The 19,273-nt window shown below is 48.4% G+C and overlaps 1 protein-coding gene across 1 annotated transcript; it reads left to right on the top strand.

The window, feature by feature from the left end:
* The first annotated feature begins 224 nt into the window (after positions 1-224).
* Positions 225-1,073, top strand: LOC141152667 (taste receptor type 2 member 40-like). The gene has a single exon (XM_073637225.1). The coding sequence runs from the start codon at positions 225-227 to the stop codon at positions 1,071-1,073; it is 849 nt and encodes a 282-aa protein (XP_073493326.1).
* Positions 1,074-19,273: the final 18,200 nt, after the last annotated feature.

Below are 19,273 nucleotides of genomic sequence, written 5' to 3'. Positions count from 1 at the left end.
TTTGAATAAGAAATATTCCCGTGACATCTAAGGCTATCAATTACAAGCAAATTCTATTTGCATTTGCATCGCCTTAACCTGAGGGCTGAATGGAAGAAAATAATTAGAACAGCCCAAGTTGAAGTCAGTTGAGGTATCTTTTTGGTCTAAGGATGAAGATGTTTGTAGAAATATATTTTTACATTTTTGATTGTATGAGTTTCTTAATTCTGATACCAACAAACATGTTTATTTTTGTGTCCAATGTTCTGTGCTGGGCTAAAGACAACAATGCTCCACAAGGTGACCAGCTCATTACCATCATAAGCGTATGCAACCTTGTAGAAGAGATGATGAAGTCTATAAGATTATTTAATATATTTTATAAAAGTCTATTTGTAGCAAAGATCTACATTGCTTTGTGTTTTATGGTAACTTCTTGCAATGTTTGGTTTTCCACCTTGCTCTGCGTCTACTTCTGCCTGAAGATTGTGAAAGTGAAGCACACTTTATACTTTCAATTGCAAAATAACTTCCATGAGGCTTTGCCCTGGCTTTATTTTTCAAATATTTTGGGGTCTATACTTGTGAGCATCCCATTGGTTCTTAAAACCTCATCAGAAAACTCATCAAGATTCAATGTTTCTGCCATAAGTCTGCAAGAAAGTCCCGTATTAATTAGTTTTAAGGTCAAGGATACCATAGCTTTTACGATTCTCTCCTTGACTGCAATGTTGATATTCTCCATCTCGGCCTCAGCCATCATCATTTCTCTTTTCAAACACATAAATCAGGTCCAACAAAACTTTGGTGGCTTTCGAAGCCCCAACATGAAAGCCCACGTCCAAGCCTCGAGGACTGTGATGTCTTTTCTCTTTGCTTATATTATTACTTTTTTGTTTATGGCTACAGTAAGTTTATTGCCATCTGATAACGTGTGGATTTATGTGATATACCTTTTATTCAATATAAGTAAAGCCGTGAGTTGCTGGAATTTAATAAAAGGAAACCGGAACCTGAATAAGGCTTTCAATAAGCTTCTTGGTGAATTACACTGCACCAATAAATCTAATGATACAGAGCAAAGAATGTAAAAGTATCTCCAATATCTCAATTTATAAAGAAACTAAGGCATATTAAACTATGAAAATAATACACTGCTCAAAAAAATAAAGGGAACACTTAAAGAACAGAATATAACTCCAAGTAAATCAAACTTCTGTGAAATCAAACTGTCCACTTAGGAAGCAACACTGATTGACAATCAATCTCACATGCTGTTGTGCAAATGGAATAGACAATAGATGGAAATTATTGGCAATTATCAAGACCCCCTCAATAAAGGAGTGGTTCTGCAGGTGGGGACCACAGACCACATCTCAGTACCAATGCTTTCTGGCTGATATTTTGGTCACTTTTGAATGTTGGTTGTGCTTTCACACTCATGATAGCATGAGACGGACTCTACAACCCACAGAAGTTGTTCAGGTAGTGCAGCTCATCCAGGATGGCACATCAATGCGAGCTGTGGCAAGAAGGTTTGATGTGTCTGTCAGTGTAGTGTCCAGAGGCTGGAGGCGCTACCAGGAGACAGGCCAGTACACCAGGAGACGTGGAGGGGGCCATACGAGGGCAACAACCCAGCATCAGGACCACTACCTCCGCCTTTGTGAAAGGAGGAACAGGAGGATCACTGCCAGAGTCCTGCAAAATGACCTCCAGCAGGCCACAAATGTGCACGTGTCTGCACAAACGGTTAGAAATCGACTCCATGACGGTGGTATGAGGGCCGCACATCCACAGATGGGGGTTGTGCTCACAGCCCAATACCGTGCCGGATGCTTGACGTTTGCCACAGAACATCAGGATTGGCGAAGTCGCCACTGGCGCCCTGTGCTCTTCACAGATGAAAGCTGGTTCACACTGAGCACATGTGACAGACGTGACAGAGTCTGGAGATGCCGTGGAGAGCGATCTGCTGCCTGCAACATCCTTCAGCATGACCGGTTTGGCAGTGGGTCAGTAATGGTGTGGGGTGGCATTTCTTTGGAGGACCGCACAGCCCTCCATGTGGTCGCCAGAGGTAGCATGACTGCCATTAGGTACCGAGATGAGATCCTCAGACCCCTTGTGAGACCATATGCTGGTGCGGTTGGCCCTGGGTTCCTCCTAATGCAGGACAATGTCAGACCTCATGTGGCTGGAGTGTGTCAGCAGTTCCTGCAAGATGAAGGCACTGAAGCTATGGACTGGCCCGCTCGTTCCCCAGACCTGTATCTGATTGAGCACATCTGGGACATCATGTTTCGCTCCATCTGTAGCACCCTGAGGATTCGGCTGCTACAGGGGTATTGCACCTCAACCCAGAGGTGTGATATTCCACTCCCGGGTAAGGATGGAGTGTGGAACTGAGCTCGGTAGGCTGCATGCACTACACACATCCCATTTCCGAGGAGCAGACCGACGGTACTCCCACTTAGAAATGTGCAGGTATGACCGAGTCTGTTCCTGGCTGGAGTGGGAGGGGGGTGGTACATCCCAAGTAGTGTAGGGGCAGATAGGGGGAGCAGCCTGGGTAAAGATAGGAGCTCATTGGGTGCTGGTCACCTGAGCTCACACATAGAGGGTGTATATAAGGTGGGCACCAACTAAGAACAGGGTCAGTTGCAGAGAGAAAGTCAGCGAGCAGAGGAGAAGAGAGACCCAGAGTGAGAGAGGAGAAAGAGAGACCCAGAGGGGGAAACAGAAGAGAGGACTCTAAGAACCCAAATTAAATCCCCGGGTGAAGAGTCGGCATCAGGGTACCGGAACCCAAGCTGGTGGGGGCAAAAACACACCCCAGCCAGAGACCGGAGGCCGTGGGCAGCGTCTGCCACGGCCACCCACCACATCCACCACGAAGGCATACCACGAGGAGGGTCAGGGAACCCAAGGCCAAGGGTCTCCCAACAGAAGGCCCGAGGGAGCTGGACCTGGGTGGATCAATAGTGGGGACGGCCAGAGAAAGGACAGAAGGAGAGCTCAGGGTCACGCTCCGGACTTATTTGGGGGTTGGCTGGATCCAGAACCTGGTGGACGCAGCACGGCTCGGGAGGTCACTCGAAGCTGGAGTGACCGGAACATCAGCAGTGAGTAAACATCCTAAACTGCATAACCCGACTCTGTCTCTGATTGCCGTCTACAGTGCATCACCACAACCCCCATCCTCTGCACCTGATCCCCCTGAGGCTATACCCCACCCGTTGGGGGTTATATCACCAAAGCTGCACCTACACCATCAGCCTCAGCGGACCCTGCTGCAGCGGCGGCCGTAGTGACCGCAATACAACGGGTGGCGTAGTCGACATTAAGAACTTATTAACATCTGTAGGACTGCCACATACAACTGAGTTTGACACCCTGGGCACGGACCGGGTCACAGCCACTCGGAAGACTACAACTCCCATCTGATCCGGCTCCGGATATTCCCCCTAAAGAATATGGCCCAGGGGGCGCGTCAACTTTGGCGTAGTCGGCAGGATTACGTGCCCGCAACACCCGGGTACTGCGTGCCTGAAGAAAAGAATGAGTTTACCTCAAAAAGAAGTCTCCTGCCGGTTCCGGAGGGTCCCCGCCATCGGACCCCATCACCAGTCGATTCCAGCCGGTTGTCCGCCATTAACAGCGTTTTCCCGCCATCTGCAGAGTTTCCCGCCACTGGGAAGCGATTCCCGCCATTTCCAAAGGTTTCCCGCCTTAGAAGAGCGGACGCCATTATGGGCGTGCCAGAGGGTGGTGAGAGGCCGCCTCCCATCGTGGGCCAGGACCGAAAATGGCGCCAAAAGTGGAAACCGCCCCCACCAACAGAGACTGTGATGCTAGAGGTGTCTGTCAGCGTGAAAGAACCGCCCCTGGAGCTGACAATCACCAAGTGGCCCCGGGACCGCCCTCGAGGGGGGAGGAGACGAAAGGAGAGAGAAAAGATGGGTGCCGCCTGGAGCAGTCTAGAGCGAGCGCACCCGGAGGCAAGAAGCCTGGAGAAGAGTATCGGAGGAGCTTACCCGGAGATGGCGAGAAAGCAGAGCAGCACCGGCCCGTTGGCCAGGAGCCTGCTAGAGACAGAGGAGGGAAAGCAGAGCAGCACCGGCCCGCTGGCCAGGAGCCTGCTGGAGACGACTGTAGGAGAGCAGAGCAGCACCGACCCGTTGGTCAGGAGCCTGCTGGAAACAACGACCCCACTAGGACTAGTGGAGGTCCTAGCACAGCTCCCCCGAGACCGGGAGTGTGCACAGACTGCCCTGGAGGGCCTCGCACGGAGGATGGCCCGGGTACAGCGAGAGACATTGGCGGAGTGGAGCCGAGAGATGGCCCAGCAAACCAAGACCCGGAGCACGCCAGCCAAGATGAGGAGACAGACCGCCTCTGAGGATGGCGCGGGAGGACCCAAGGCCGGAGACGGCGCCGAGAAGGGAGCCGAACGAGTGGAGGCAGGTAAAGGGGACGTCTATACCCCAAACCGGGAAACCGCTTACCTGCCCCAGCTCCCCGTCGCAGAGCCCGAAAGTCCCCCTGCTGTGCCCGAAAACGCCATGTCACCGACGCAGACTAGGCCCCAACCGGAAGCCGCCGCCGCGACCCCTGTGACGCCATGCGCAACGACCCCGAGCGTGGCAAAACAGGAAGCAACACCAGCCTGGTCGCAGGGCCTAGAATTCCCGGGCGTCGCATCCCCAACAGCGCCCCCTACCTCCGCGGAGCCTCCGGCCTGGCCGCAAGGCCAGGTAGCCCAGGGCGCCGCCGTCCTAACGGTGCCCTTCACCTTCCAGGTGCCCCAGGCCTGGCCGCAAGGCCTGGGCAACCCGGGCGCCACCACCACCGCGCCCGCGCCCGTAAAACCAAGGGTGCCGCGTCTGGGAGAGGACTTGTTTGCCCAACACACGTGGCCGGACGGGCAGCCTTTCATCTGGCCCCAGGAATATTATGGACTGGAGCACCAGAGGAGGGTTGGGGCCATGTGTGCACCCCTGATTCCGGCTCCGAAGCCCGTGATAAGGATCTCGCCCCCGCTTGAAGAGACCCAATTTGAGTGGGACCCCACCGGAGAAGATCTAATGGGGTTCACTCAAGAAACCCGGGCAGCTGCAGCGGAGCGTGCTGAGTGCTGCCGACAGCAGCTCGAGGAGTTTGCGAGGGAGCGGAGAGAGAGGCGGGTCCGGGAACAACAGGCCCAAATAAGGAGCGCCGAGCAGAAGAGCCGGACCAGGAGGGATCCCCGTGCAGCGCACAGTCCCCGCACCACCGGGACTGTAATCAAGTTCAACATGCAGTACGGGTGGGGCTTCATCCGAGACCACAACACCCCCGGCGACGTCTTTGTCACGCGCAGAGACGTGGAGTCCCATCTGCCGGAGGGGCACAGAGGTCGTGACCTTTACATCGGGGACGAGGTCACCTTTACCCGGCACAAGTGTGCCAAAGGACCTTACGCCCTCCATGTGCATCGCCTGACAGAGGAGGAGCTGCGATGTGAGGAGGAAGAGCAAGAGGACCCGGACGGGTCTGAAGCTAAGATCCCCAAAGAAAGAGCAGGAGGAAGACGTCGTTAAGTACAGCGGAGCAGGTGCTGTAAATAGTTACCCGACCGGGGTACAAAGAAACTGTTACTGCAAATATAGTCCCCGTTGGGACCAGCTGAAGTGAACTGTTTACCCGTTGTTCCCTTAATCCCACTGACCGAGGACTGAGAACGGTCATTCCTTCCCTAATACCTGGCCGAGGACTGAGAGCGGCCATAATCCCTGTATATAGTTGCGCGTTCTAAAGCGCCCCCTACCGGTTTTATAGGAAAACCAGTTCTCCAGAGAGACTGTCGCACTTTACCCGGTCACACGTTGCACAGTGACCGGAGGAGGAGCCAGAGGCGACGAGAATGTTTTATAATGTTTTATATATATATAATGTTTTTATATGTTTTATATGTTTATGCAAAAATTTGTATGTTTTGGTGTTATGTCTTACAGCCCGAGGACGTGCTGTGATTTACCAGGGGGGAATGTAGCACCCTGAGGATTCGGCTGCTACAGGGGTATTGCACCTCAACCCAGAGGTGTGATATTCCACTCCCGGGTAAGGATGGAGTGTGGAACTGAGCTCGGTAGGCTGCATGCACTACACACATCCCATTTCCGAGGAGCAGACCGACGGTACTCCCACTTAGAAATGTGCAGGTACGACCGAGTCTGTTCCTGGCTGGAGTGGGAGGGGGGTGGTACATCCCAAGTAGTGTAGGGGCAGATAGGGGGAGCAGCCTGGGTAAAGATAGGAGCTCATTGGGTGCTGGTCACCTGAGCTCACACATAGAGGGTGTATATAAGGTGGGCACCAACTAAGAACAGGGTCAGTTGCAGAGAGAAAGTCAGCGAGCAGAGGAGAAGAGAGACCCAGAGTGAGAGAGGAGAAAGAGAGACCCAGAGGGGGAAACAGAAGAGAGGACTCTAAGAACCCAAATTAAATCCCCGGGTGAAGAGTCGGCATCAGGGTACCGGAACCCAAGCTGGTGGGGGCAAAAACACACCCCAGCCAGAGACCGGAGGCCGTGGGCAGCGTCTGCCACGGCCACCCACCACATCCACCACGAAGGCATACCACGAGGAGGGTCAGGGAACCCAAGGCCAAGGGTCTCCCAACAGAAGGCCCGAGGGAGCTGGACCTGGGTGGATCAATAGTGGGGACGGCCAGAGAAAGGACAGAAGGAGAGCTCAGGGTCACGCTCCGGACTTATTTGGGGGTTGGCTGGATCCAGAACCTGGTGGACGCAGCACGGCTCGGGAGGTCACTCGAAGCTGGAGTGACCGGAACATCAGCAGTGAGTAAACATCCTAAACTGCATAACCCGACTCTGTCTCTGATTGCCGTCTACACTGCATCACCACAACCCCCATCCTCTGCACCTGATCCCCCTGAGGCTATACCCCACCCGTTGGGGGTTATATCACCAAAGCTGCACCTACACCATCAGCCTCAGCGGACCCTGCTGCAGCGGCGGCCGTAGTGACCGCAATACAACGGGTGGCGTAGTCGACATTAAGAACTTATTAACATCTGTAGGACTGCCACATACAACTGAGTTTGACACCCTGGGCACGGACCGGGTCACAGCCACTCGGAAGACTACAACTCCCATCTGATCCGGCTCCGGATATTCCCCCTAAAGAATATGGCCCAGGGGGCGCGTCACATCCACCAACGTCACGTTGCACCACAGACTGTCCAGGAGTTGGTGGATGCTTTAGTCCAGGTCTGGGAGGAGATCCCACAGTAGACCATCCGCATCCTCATCATGAGCATGCCCAGGCATTGTAGGGAGGTCATACAGGCACGTGGAGGCCAGATACAATACACAGCCTCATCAGGAGCAGGCCCAGGCGTTGTAGGGAGGTCATACAGGCACGTGGAGGCCACACACAATATTCAGCCTCATCAGGAGCACGCCCAGGCGTTGTAGGGAGGTCATACAGGCACGTGGAGGCCACACACAATACTCAGCCTCATCAGGAGCATGCCCAGGCGTTGTAGGGAGGTCATACAGGCACGTGGAGGCCACACACAATACTCAGCCTCATCAGGAGCATGCCCAGGCATTGTAGCGAGGTCATACAGGCATGTGGAGGCCACACACAATACTGAGACTCATTTTGACTTGTTTTAAGGACATTAAATCAAAGTTGGATCAGCCTGTAGTGTGTTTTTCCACTTTAATTTTGGGGGTGACTCGAAATCCAGGCCTCCATTGGTTAATAAATTTGATTTCCATTGATGATTTTTGTGTGATTTTGTTGTCAGCACATTCAACTTGGTACAGAATAAAGTATTTAATGAGAATATTTCATTCATTCAGATCTAGGTTGTGTTATTTGAGTGTTCCCTTTATTTTTTTGAGCAATGTGTAAGACATCCATTTTCAAAAGATCAGCAGAGCGGCACTGCCACAAGTATGTTCCACTGGAGTCTGCATTGCTGGTTAGAAGACAACGCCAGATGAAGCATAATTAGACGCGAAACATCTGTAGCCAAGTCTGTGTGTCTTCACTCTATATTCCCATATGACCGTGGAATAAAAAAGCACAAAATGATATGCCAGTGGTTAGTGCCACTTATTTTTCTTCTCATCGTGTAATGGTCAAAAATAAGACCTACAGCCATTGCACTACATTATTGGAACTCAGTTAGGTTTACATCTTTTTTACTATGTTACAGAAAATGTTGATAAATCATCAATAATTCATTTATCATTGTCAATTAAATAAGTTGTACCTTCTTTAGTCTATTTCCCACTCCAGTGCTCGTTGGCTTTGGGGTGTCAACAGGTTTCGCTGAATGGAGTTCATCTTCAATTTCTTGCCAATTACATTTAAACTGCTTGATCCAAAACTTTACTTGGTAGTAGGAAGGTGGATCACCACAATATTCAGCACTCATCCTTTCATGGATGTCCATGGCTTCTTTTCTTCCTTTGTAAGGAATATAATAATGGAACAAAGCCCCATATCCCTCATTTTCTTTTCTAGAGCCTCACTGTACTGCACTTGCCATCCTGTCATTTCCATGTATGTTGCATGTCCAGACATGTCTCTACCGGCACACAAAAGCTCAGCTCTTTAACACTGATAGAACATGATGTTAGCATGTTAATAAGATTACTTATTAACACCCCTCATATCTCTTTAAAAAATTCAGAAGTTACAAGTTTAGATAGCACATCGGCACGTAACCACCCGTTGTCCGGTGATGTGTCACTGTCTCCACTCCAGTCTCTTTAGTTTGGCTACAGAAGTGTCACGTCGACAATGCTGCTACCAATCACTGATCTCAGCAGCTCTGGTGAGGTAGAGGCGATTTTGATATGACATCATCACTGCTGCCCAACAAGTGAGACTGGCACAGTGGTACAGACAGCTTTGGAGAAGGGAAGGGAAAGTAATGCTCAGTTTTTTTGTTCCCTTCATTTTTAAGGAATAAATCCCACCACAGTCTCACAGAGATAACAATCAAGAAAGAAGGCGCAAATAAAAATTATAAAGATTATTATGTGGCAATTTTTTAAAATCCATATTACCAGATGAAGAACTGGAATTCCCACTGTTCTAATAAACTGAATCTAAGCATTTGGTATGGTGCCACCTGCTGTACTTTGATGCTCCTTTTTCAGAATGTTCACCTCATTCCTCAGTGCTGGTGGTCACACGTGCTCAGTAGCTTCATCTCAGCGTTTATATCTTCCTGATATAATGCCGTCCGGCCAATCAGAATTATCACACAAGAGTCAAGCTGATCTATCAATCTAATTGTAATAAATAGGTAGCATACAACTGAGCAAATTCTATTTGTACTAAAAATAAAATATTAGATTACCTGCTCCATTATACAATAGGTGAAGAAAACCCACCATAAAATCATTTCAAGACTTATTTTACATATTAAGCTTTTTTTTAGCTATATGATTTTTACTTTCTTATTTCTAAGCTGTGGGTGTTTTCTAAGGATGAGCAAAACTATTGTAAATTCATTCAATTTGTTTAGGATTTTCCCAAAAATTCGCTGCGTCAAGAAAATTAAACTTTTGGGGATTTGATTCCATCAAATTCAGCAAAATGGTGTCAGATATTTTACTGGATCCATATGGATAGGGAACGAAATCTCATATCTCGCCTCTGTCCCTGCCACAGTAACTCCCCACCAGCCCCCTGCTCCCACCCTAAGGCAGAAGTTCTCACTCCGGTTCTCTCTTCACTCTTTACTGACGCTTCACTCTATGCATGTTATCACGTCATGACCTCATAGTGTGCTTCGCGTAGGTGGACATGACTATGTAAACCTCTGCAGGTTAAGCAGTCTTTACCATATAACATGCACCAAGGCCTAATAGGTGTGGGAAGTTCTGGTGAAGAGTGCAGAGAGGACCGGAGTAGAGATGAGCGTTGTTCTACTCGAACTGTTCGCCAATCTCAAATTCGAGCTGTTTTGGGCGGTGTTCGAGCCGTTCGGCGAACACGAACAATTTGAGAAAAATTCGGCTGTTCGAGGTTATGTTCGATAACTGTTCGTGCACCAAAATCATAACTGGATTTTTTCTCAGTAATGATGAAAATTAATGTTAATACGCAGTTTGAGTGTACAGCGGGGCGGGGGGAGGGGCAGGGGATGGATCTCTGCAGGAACAATGAAGATCTCCATTTTTTTTCTCTTTCCCGCATTTACAGTGGGGAGGTGCAATCTGTCAGCCTATCAGCAGCGCACACACGGAGCAAAGTGCTTTTTTTCACACAAGCAAGGGCATGTGTCATTGGCAGTGTATGTCACATGTCCCTGCCCTATAAGACCAAGCCATTTTCCCCGTCGCCACCATTTTCTCACTGCTGCAGCTGCGTGTTAGACGGCACCGCTGTTGCTGTGTGCGCTATACCTTGTTAATTTCAAGCCAATTTTCGCACAAATCTACAGATAGCTCGGGAGTAGGGAATAGTTGTGATTGCAGTCCTTTTAAGGACTAGGTTACAGCATTTCCTACGACTTTTATCAGGGAGGTCTGTGCTCTTAAATAGATAGATTGTGGGAGTAAAGACTAATTGTAATTGGAGTCCTTTTCAGGACTAGGTTACATGAGTTCCTATCAGTTTTTGCCAGGCAGGTCTGTGCCAGTGCTGTGCAAGTTTTTTTCACAGCATTTGTCTGAATCTAGCAAAGCTAATCCTTTTTGGCCTATTGCAGAGTGTGTTAGTCAGTGGAGTAGCCTATCTGTGTTGCAAGATATAACACCTGTGTATAGAATACCAATTTTTTACTGCACCTAGTGAAGTAAAATCTTTTGGGCATAGCATCATTCTATTAGTCCATCTATACTGACCTCCATCAGGTTGCAAACTGAATATAATTTTTTTCTGCATCTAGCTCTGAAAAAATATTTGGGCTTCTAGCGGTGTGTGGGACTTGGTCTATTAGTCCATCTATACTGACCTCCATCAGGTTGCAAATTAAAAATATTTTTTTTCTGCATCTAGCTCTGAAAAAATATTTGGGCTTCTAGCAGTGTGTGGGACTTGGTCTATTAGTCCATCTATACTGACCTCCATCAGGTTGCAAATTAAAAATATTTTTTTTCTGCATCTAGCTCTGAAAAAATATTTGGGCTTCTAGCAGTGTGTGGGACTTGGTCTATTAGTCCATCTATACTGACCTCCATCAGGTTGCAAATTAAAAATAATTTTTTTCTGCATCTAGCTCTGAAAAAATATTTGGGCTTCTAGCAGTGTGTGGGACTTGGTCTATTAGTCCATCTATACTGACCTCCATCAGGTTGCAAATTAAAAATAATTTTTTTCTGCATCTAGCTCTGAAAAAATATTTGGGCTTCTAGCAGTGTGTGGGACTTGGTCTATTAGTCCATCTATACTGACCTCCATCAGGTTGCAAATTAAAAATAATTTTTTTCTGCATCTAGCTCTGAAAAAATATTTGGGCTTCTAGCAGTGTGTGGGACTTGGTCTATTAGTCCATCTATACTGACCTCCATCAGGTTGCAAATTAAAAATAATTTTTTTCTTCATTTAGCTCTGAAAAAATATTTGGGCTTCTAGCAGTGTGTGGGACTTGTTCTATTAGTCCTTCTATACTGACCTCCAGCAGGTTGCAAATTGAATATAATTTTTTTCTGCATCTAGCTCTGAAAAAATAGTTGGGCTTCTAGCGGTGTGTGGGACTTTTTCTATTAGTCCATCTATACTGACCTCCATCAGGTTGCAAATTAAAAATAATTTTTTTCTGCATCTAGCTCTGAAAAAATATTTGGGCTTCTAGCGGTGTGTGGGACTTGTTCTATTAGTCCATCTATACTGACCTCCATCAGGTTGCAAATTAAAAATAATTTTTTTCTGCATCTAGCTCTGAAAAAATATTTGGGCTTCTAGCGGTGTGTGGGACTTGGTCTATTAGTCCATCTATACTGACCTCCATCAGGTTGCAAATTAAAAATATTTTTTTTCTTCATTTAGCTCTGAAAAAATATTTGGGCTTCTAGCAGTGTGTGGGACTTGTTCTATTAGTCCTTCTATACTGACCTCCAGCAGGTTGCAAATTGAATATAATTTTTTTCTGCATCTAGCTCTGAAAAAATAGTTAGGCTTCTAGCGGTGTGTGGGACTTGGTCTATTAGTCCATCTATACTGACCTCCATCGGGTTGCAAATTAAAAATAATTTTTTTCTGCATCTAGCTCTGAAAAAATATTTGGGCTTCTAGCAGTGTGTGGGACTTGGTCTATTAGTCCATCTATACTGACCTCCATCAGGTTGCAAATTAAAAATAATTTTTATCTGCATCTACAGTACCTCTGAAAAAATATTTGGGCTTCTAGCAGTGTGTGGGACTATTTGTATTAGTCCATCTATACTGATCTCCATCAGGTTGCAAATTCAAAATAATTTTTTTCTGCATCTAACCCAGCCAATAGTTTTGGCCTAATACCACAGTTTGGCCACTCAGCTCTGCTCGGTTACCATCCATTGTTTTTTTGTGCAAACAACTCCAGAGTTGTGAATTAGTTAACCACCAAAATGAGTGGAAAAAGGCCTGCTGCTGGTGGAAAGGGGAATAGGCGTGTTGGGAAGGGGAAAAAAGGTTGTGTCCGTGGGGTAGGTGTTAAAGCAACAGTAACATCTGCAGAAGAAAGACCATCTTCCAGCCAAACTAAAATGTCTACTTCTTTTAGCGGACAATGTGATAAGATCCTTTTCTTACGGCCACGCCAATCGCTACAAATTCCAGATGAGGCACAAAAACAGCAGGTGCTTCAACGGATATCAAGTGCTCCTTTAAGTGGGCTCTCCTCCACATCAACTTCAACATCACAAATACTCCAGTCCTCAAAGGTGTCACCCAAATCGCACTTGCTTCCTCACAGCTCCCAAATCTCCAGCTGCCCGTCTGAGTATGAGGTAGAACAGATGGTTGAGTCTGCAGAGCTGTTTACTCATACTATAGCCTGAGAATCAGAGGTCGACTCCAGCGCTTCTGTGAATCCAGACGAGGAAATGATCTGCACTGATGCCCAGAATCTTTATGAGTCGGATCCAGGACCAGACGCAGAAGGTTCTGACCATAATGTAGACCCTCATTCCCAAACTGTAACTCCTGTTGGTGGAGACAATGAGGAAGACGATGATAAGACTCAAATACCTGATTGGAGCGACAACTTTAGTTTTTTGTCAGGGCAGGAACAGGTTGGCTCTGAGGACGACGGGTGTGATAACGCACAGGGTGATGATGATGAGGTCGGAGATCCCACTTACTGTCAACCCACAGTCAGCCAAGAGATGAGGTCAGCAGAGGAGGTGGAGGAAGATGCTAGTGACGACGAGGTCAGGTTGCGCCTTCCTGGACAGAGACGTAGTACTGGAAGCACGTCAACAACTGCATCCTCAAACACAACTCTGCCTCTCACCACAAGTCGTGGTGGCTCTTCAGGTCGCATGGGTGCTAAGCCTTGCATAGCCTGGGCATTTTTTCAGATCGATAAAGATGACCCAACTCGTGTTATCTGTAACATTTGTCAGCAAAAGCTAAGTAGAGGCCAAAAAATACATAGTTTGAGTACTTCATGCATGAACCGGCACATGGACATGAAGCATAAGTTGCAGTGGGAAGCTCAGTGTGCTACAATGCGGCCTAGCCGGCCGGGCCAATCACCGTCTGCCATATCTTGTGCATACGCGGCCTCTTCATCCTCTGTGACTGGGGGGACAGCAGTCACACCTGTTTTGGGGCGCAGACCTGCCACCTCTTTACCCGCAACAGCCAGCGTGATTGGCAGGTCATCATTTTCTTTGGAGGTGGTAACACCAGCTGGTGTTGAGCGCTGTCCGACATCGATAGCACCACCTTTGGATCAAGGCAACCTAACATGTCCGCCTGCATCTTCCTCACAGACCGGCAGTTTGCCGGGGACACCCTTATCAACCCCGTGTAAGCACAATAGCCAGCCCTCGGTCCCTCAGTTGTGGACAAGTAAAAGACCATTTCCTCCTAGCCATGAGAAAGCTAAGAGGTTGAATTTCACCATCTGCAAGCTCTTGGCTACAGAAATGCTGCCTTTCCGCCTGGTGGACACAGAGGATTTTCGAGACCTTATGTCCGTCGCAGTGCCCCAGTACCAGATGCCCAGTTGGCACTACTTCTCAAAGAAAGGTGTGCCTGCGCTCCACCAGCATGTCACACACAACATCACCCCTTCTTTGAGAAACTCTGTGTGTGACAGGGTGCATTTCACCACAGACACTTGGACGAGTAGGCATGGACAGGGGCGTTACATGTCGCTGACTGGGCACTGGGTAACTATGGTGACAGCAGGACAAGGGGCTGCTGTCCAAGTCTTGCCGTCCCCACGAGTTGTGCGTCAATCCTCTTTATGTCAAAGTTCCTCCACTGCTTCTGCCTCCTCAACCTCCTCTCGGTCTTCCACCTGCACCCAAAGCCTGTCTGGTCATGCCACAAGCTTTCTAACTGCGCAGAAGGGATCCTGCACACCTCCTTACTATGCTGGCAGTAGGGCTCAACGTCATCAGGCGGTTTTTACATTGAAATGTCTGGGAAATGTGAGTCACACAGCTGAGGAGTTGTGGTTAGCTCTGGAGAACCAATTTCATGAATGGTTGTCTCCACTGGACCTGAAATCAGGGAAGGCCGTGTGCGACAATGCTGCAAACCTGGGTGCGGCCCTTCGCCGGGGCAATGTCACACACGTGCCTTGTATGGCTCACGTGTTGAACCTGGTTGTCCAGCAATTTTTAGCCCACTATCCCAGACTAGATGGCCTTCTGCAGAGGGCACGGTCGCTGTGTGCTCACTTCCGCCGTTCGCATCCCGCAGCTCAGCGACTTACATCTCTACAGAAGTCGTTGGGCCTGCCACTTCACCGGCTAAAATGCGATGTGCCTACCCGGTGGAATTCAACTCTGCACATGTTGCAGCGACTGTGGCAGCACCGACAAGCCCTGGTGCAATACGTTCTGACGTATAGCCTGGGCCAACGAGATTCAGAGGCGGGGCAAATCACGCTGGAGGAGTGGTCTCAGATCAGGGACCTATGCACCCTTCTGCACAGTTTTGAAATGGCGACGAAGATGTTTAGTGCTGACGATGCCATTATCAGCATGACTATTCCGGTGATTTACATGCTGGAGCACATGTTAAACAGAATTCGGAGTCAGGTGGTGGCACAAGAGGAGGTGGAGGAAGTAGAGGAGGAGGAGTTGTATGCGGAAGGGCTAACATCTGCAAGGTCCAGACGGTCGGCAGCACCAAGGCGGCAGGCATGTGAGGGTGGGGGAGATGGTTTTACCAGGGCGCATGGTAGCAGCCAAACTAGTGAGGAAGGTGCAGGAGCCCAGGAAGAAGTGGAGGACGAACTGATGGAAGACTCATCAGATGAGGGAGACCTTGATCACATTTCTGTTGTGCGAGGTTGGGGGGAGAGGACAGAGGAAGGAAGCATGATTGTTACCTCGCCACCAACACAACAGGGACTTGGTGCTCCTGGATGCGCAACACACATGAGTGCCTTCTTGCTGCACTACCTGCAACATGACCCTTGAATTGTGAGAATTAGAAATAATCCTGACTACTGGGTTGCCACACTGTTAGATCCCCGGTACAAAAGTAAATTTGCAGAAATTATTCCTGCCATAGAAAGGGATGCACGCATGCAGGAGTATCAGCAGAGACTGTTGCAGAATCTTACATGTGCTTTTCCACAAAATACCAGTGGGGCACGTAGTGAATCTCACAGTTCCAACTTGCCAACCGTGGGACCGTCAAGTGTTCAGCACTCAAACCGTAACAGAACCACAGTATCTGCTGGTAACATCAATTTTGCGGAATCATTTCACCACTTTTTTAGCCCATCCTTTGCAAGGCCACAGGAGACAAGAAGTCTGACACATAGTCAACGCCTAGAGACGATGGTACAGGAGTATCTCCAAGTAAACATTGAAGCCACGACTGTGTCACTGGACCCTTGCTCTTTTTGGGCTTCCAATCTGGATAAATGGCCGGAGCTAGCCACTTACGCCTTGGAGATCTTGTCATGCCCCGCAGCCAGCGTTCTGTCTGAACGTGTGTTCAGCGCTGCTGGTGGTGTGCTGACAGATAAGCGCACGCGGCTCTCCACTGATAATGTAGACAGACTCACGTTCATAAAGATGAACAAATCATGGATCCGAAACGACTTTTCTACCCCTGTGTCATCCTGGGGAGAGTAAAAGCTTGATGATTGGTTAAAATCACCCTACCAACCGTTTTAAGCTTTCAAATTACTAATCATGTTTATCTGTATCTTGACTGGAAAATAATTTGGGCTTTGTAGCAGTGTGCAGCACTGATCCTATTAGGCCATCTATACTAAAGCTTCACCAGATTTAAAATTAAAAATAATTTTTAGCTGCATCTAGCCCGGAAAATAATTTTGGGGCTCCGAGATGCGCAAGGCACATAAGTGCCTTCTTGCTGCACTACCTGCAGCATGACCCTCATATTGTCAGAATTCGAAGTAATCATGACTACTGGGTTGCCACACTCTTAGATCCCCCAAACTTTTCGATCAACCTTTTCATTTTAATAAAGACCAAAAAAATGGTCATTTTTGAAATTATAAGCATTAGCAGGTTGGTAGAAACTGAAATCAAACAGTTTTCAACTCAAAACTTTATTCTAGGTGATGTTACATTTTCACATAGGACCCCTTGTTCGAAAGGAGCTTCTGAACTCTCTCGTCCATTGAATTTGTCAGGTTTTGGATGGTTTCTGCTTCAATTGTTTTGCATGAGGACAGAATACCCTCCCAGAGCTGTTGCTTACATGTGAACTGCCTCCCGCCATCATAGACACTCCTTTTAATGATGCTCCAAAGGTTCTGAATGGGGTAGAGGTCAGGGGAGCATGGGGGTCACACCATAAGTTTGTCCCCTTTTATGCCCATATCAGCCAGAGATGCAGATGTTTTATGTGCAGCATGAGATGGTGCATTATCATGCAGAAAAATGATCTTGCTGTGAAATACACGGTTCTTCTTCTTGAACCATGGCAGGAAGTGCTGTTTGAGAAAATCCACATACATTATGGAGTTCATCTTTAGCGCCTTCAGGGATCCTAAAGGGGCCGACAATCTCTCTCCCCATGATTCCAGCCCAAAACATTACTCCACCTCCTCCTTGTTGGCGCTGTAGCCGTGTTTGCGTGGGGTGTCCATCAACCAGCCATCCTCCACTCCATCCATCTGGACCATCGAGCGCTGCACGGCACTCATCCGTGAACAAAACAGTTTTGAAATCAGTCTTCATGTAATGTTTGGCCCACTGGAGCCGTTTCTGCTTGTGTGAAGTGGATAGAGGAGGTCGACAGGATGGCGCATGCACAGCTGCAAACCTCTGAAGGACCCTGCATCTTGTTGTTCGGGGGACGTTGGAGGCACAAGCAGCTTCAAAAATTTGTCTGCTGCTATGACAAGGCTTTTTTGCCGCTGCTCTTTCAACCTGACGTAATTGCCTGTAGGAAAGAGTCCTCAATTTGCCCTTATCAGCACGCACACGTGTGTACTGTGAATCAGCTACATACTTCTTGATTGCCAAGACACTTCATTCTGATCATCGCACAATGTTGATTGTAGTCATGCCTTGACCTAAACACTCCACAATTTGTTGCTTCTCAGCAGCCGACACATCCTTTTTCTTTCCCATTTTGGCAGAAAATGTAGGCTGCTTAATAATGTGAGAGAGCCTTCTTAAGCAGTCTTGCCTTTCATTGGACACACCTGCCAAACTAATTAGCACAGGTGTCTGCAATTGCTTACAGTGATATAAAGAGCCCTGACACACATCACCATCAATGAGTTTAACTGACAAACAAACAAATTCTTCCCTTATCACTCCTAAACACTTTTTGTATAATAATTTGGAACGCAGTGTACATGTGCTTTTCCACAAAACACCAGTGGTTCACGTAGTGAATCTTACAGTTCTAACTTGCCAACCGTGGTCTGTATGGAGTTGTTCAATAAAGGGCCCAAAATTAAGATAACATAGATGGGAGAGGTCTCTATGAATAGGAATTCCTAAGTATTTGATACCCTGTGAGGGCCAGGCAAAGGGAAAGTTGGACTGGATGGAATCCTATATGGATTTGGGGAGGGAGACATCGAGGGCCTCAGACTTCGCTGCATTGATTTTAAAATTTTACCATGTAACAAAGTGATCTATTTCAGCCATAACAGCATGGATGGATATATGTGATTGAGTGATATATACTAGGACATCATCAGCAAATAGAGAGCACTTGTACTCGGTGCCTCCCACCTCAATCCACCTAATATTGGGGTTATGGCGAATTGATGAGAGCAGGTGCTCCGTCACTAGGATGTATAAGAGAGGGGACAGAGAACATCACTGCCTTGTCCCATTGGTGATTGTGAAAGGTGATGAAAATGTTCTGACGCACCCCCTGGGCCTTGGGACACCCGGAGCCGGACCCTTTTTGGTGGATGCTGGTGGTTGTAGTCTTCGTGGCGGCGACCCAGTTCCGTGGCTCAGGGCGGTCAAACCAGTGGCGGAACTATTTATGTGGTTTTCATGTTTAAATGTCCGACTACGCCACCCGTGGATTGCGGTCAGAGTGAACCGCCGCTACAGGGCAGACCACTGAGGCTGGTGTTGTGGGTGCAGCAGAGCGTAGCATAACTCCCCACGGGAGGAGTATAGCCTCAGGGCAGTGTATGCGGAGGATGGGGGTGATGGTGCAGGTTAGCAGCAGTAACGACACGGAGTCAGTGATGCAGTTCAGGGCCTTTACTCACAGTTCTTATTATCCAGACCACGTCTGCAGGTAACGGCTGCCTACGTCGTACTGTGCTCACCAGGTGAGGGGCTCAGACAACTCCCAGATAACTTTGGAGCACTTCACAGGACCCCCTTTGTGTGTCCTTTGTCTGGCCTTTCTTACCAACACTTCTGTCCGGCTGCCTCGGGCCTCCTCTTGGTAAACTTGGCGCCAGTTTCCCTGACCCTATGTGGTGCCTTCCTAGCGGGTGTAGCGAGGGGCTGCGCCACATAAAATGTCAGAGCCTTCGGTTTCTAGCTGAGGGTCGTTTCCTGCCTCCACTAGTTCGGGGACCGGTCTCCCCCTTTGGCCTGACCCCTCCACGCAGGTGGATTCGGGCGTGCGGTGGCGACTCGCCCGTCCGCACCCCTGGGATCCCTTCATTCCTTGTTCCTGGA

This window comes from Phyllobates terribilis, unplaced genomic scaffold, assembly GCF_046119375.1.
Source record: "Phyllobates terribilis strain yellow unplaced genomic scaffold, ASM4611937v1 Scaffold_6__1_contigs__length_29720123, whole genome shotgun sequence".
NCBI lineage: Eukaryota > Metazoa > Chordata > Amphibia > Anura > Dendrobatidae > Phyllobates > Phyllobates terribilis.
This window is presented reverse-complemented; position numbering and strand designations above follow the sequence as displayed.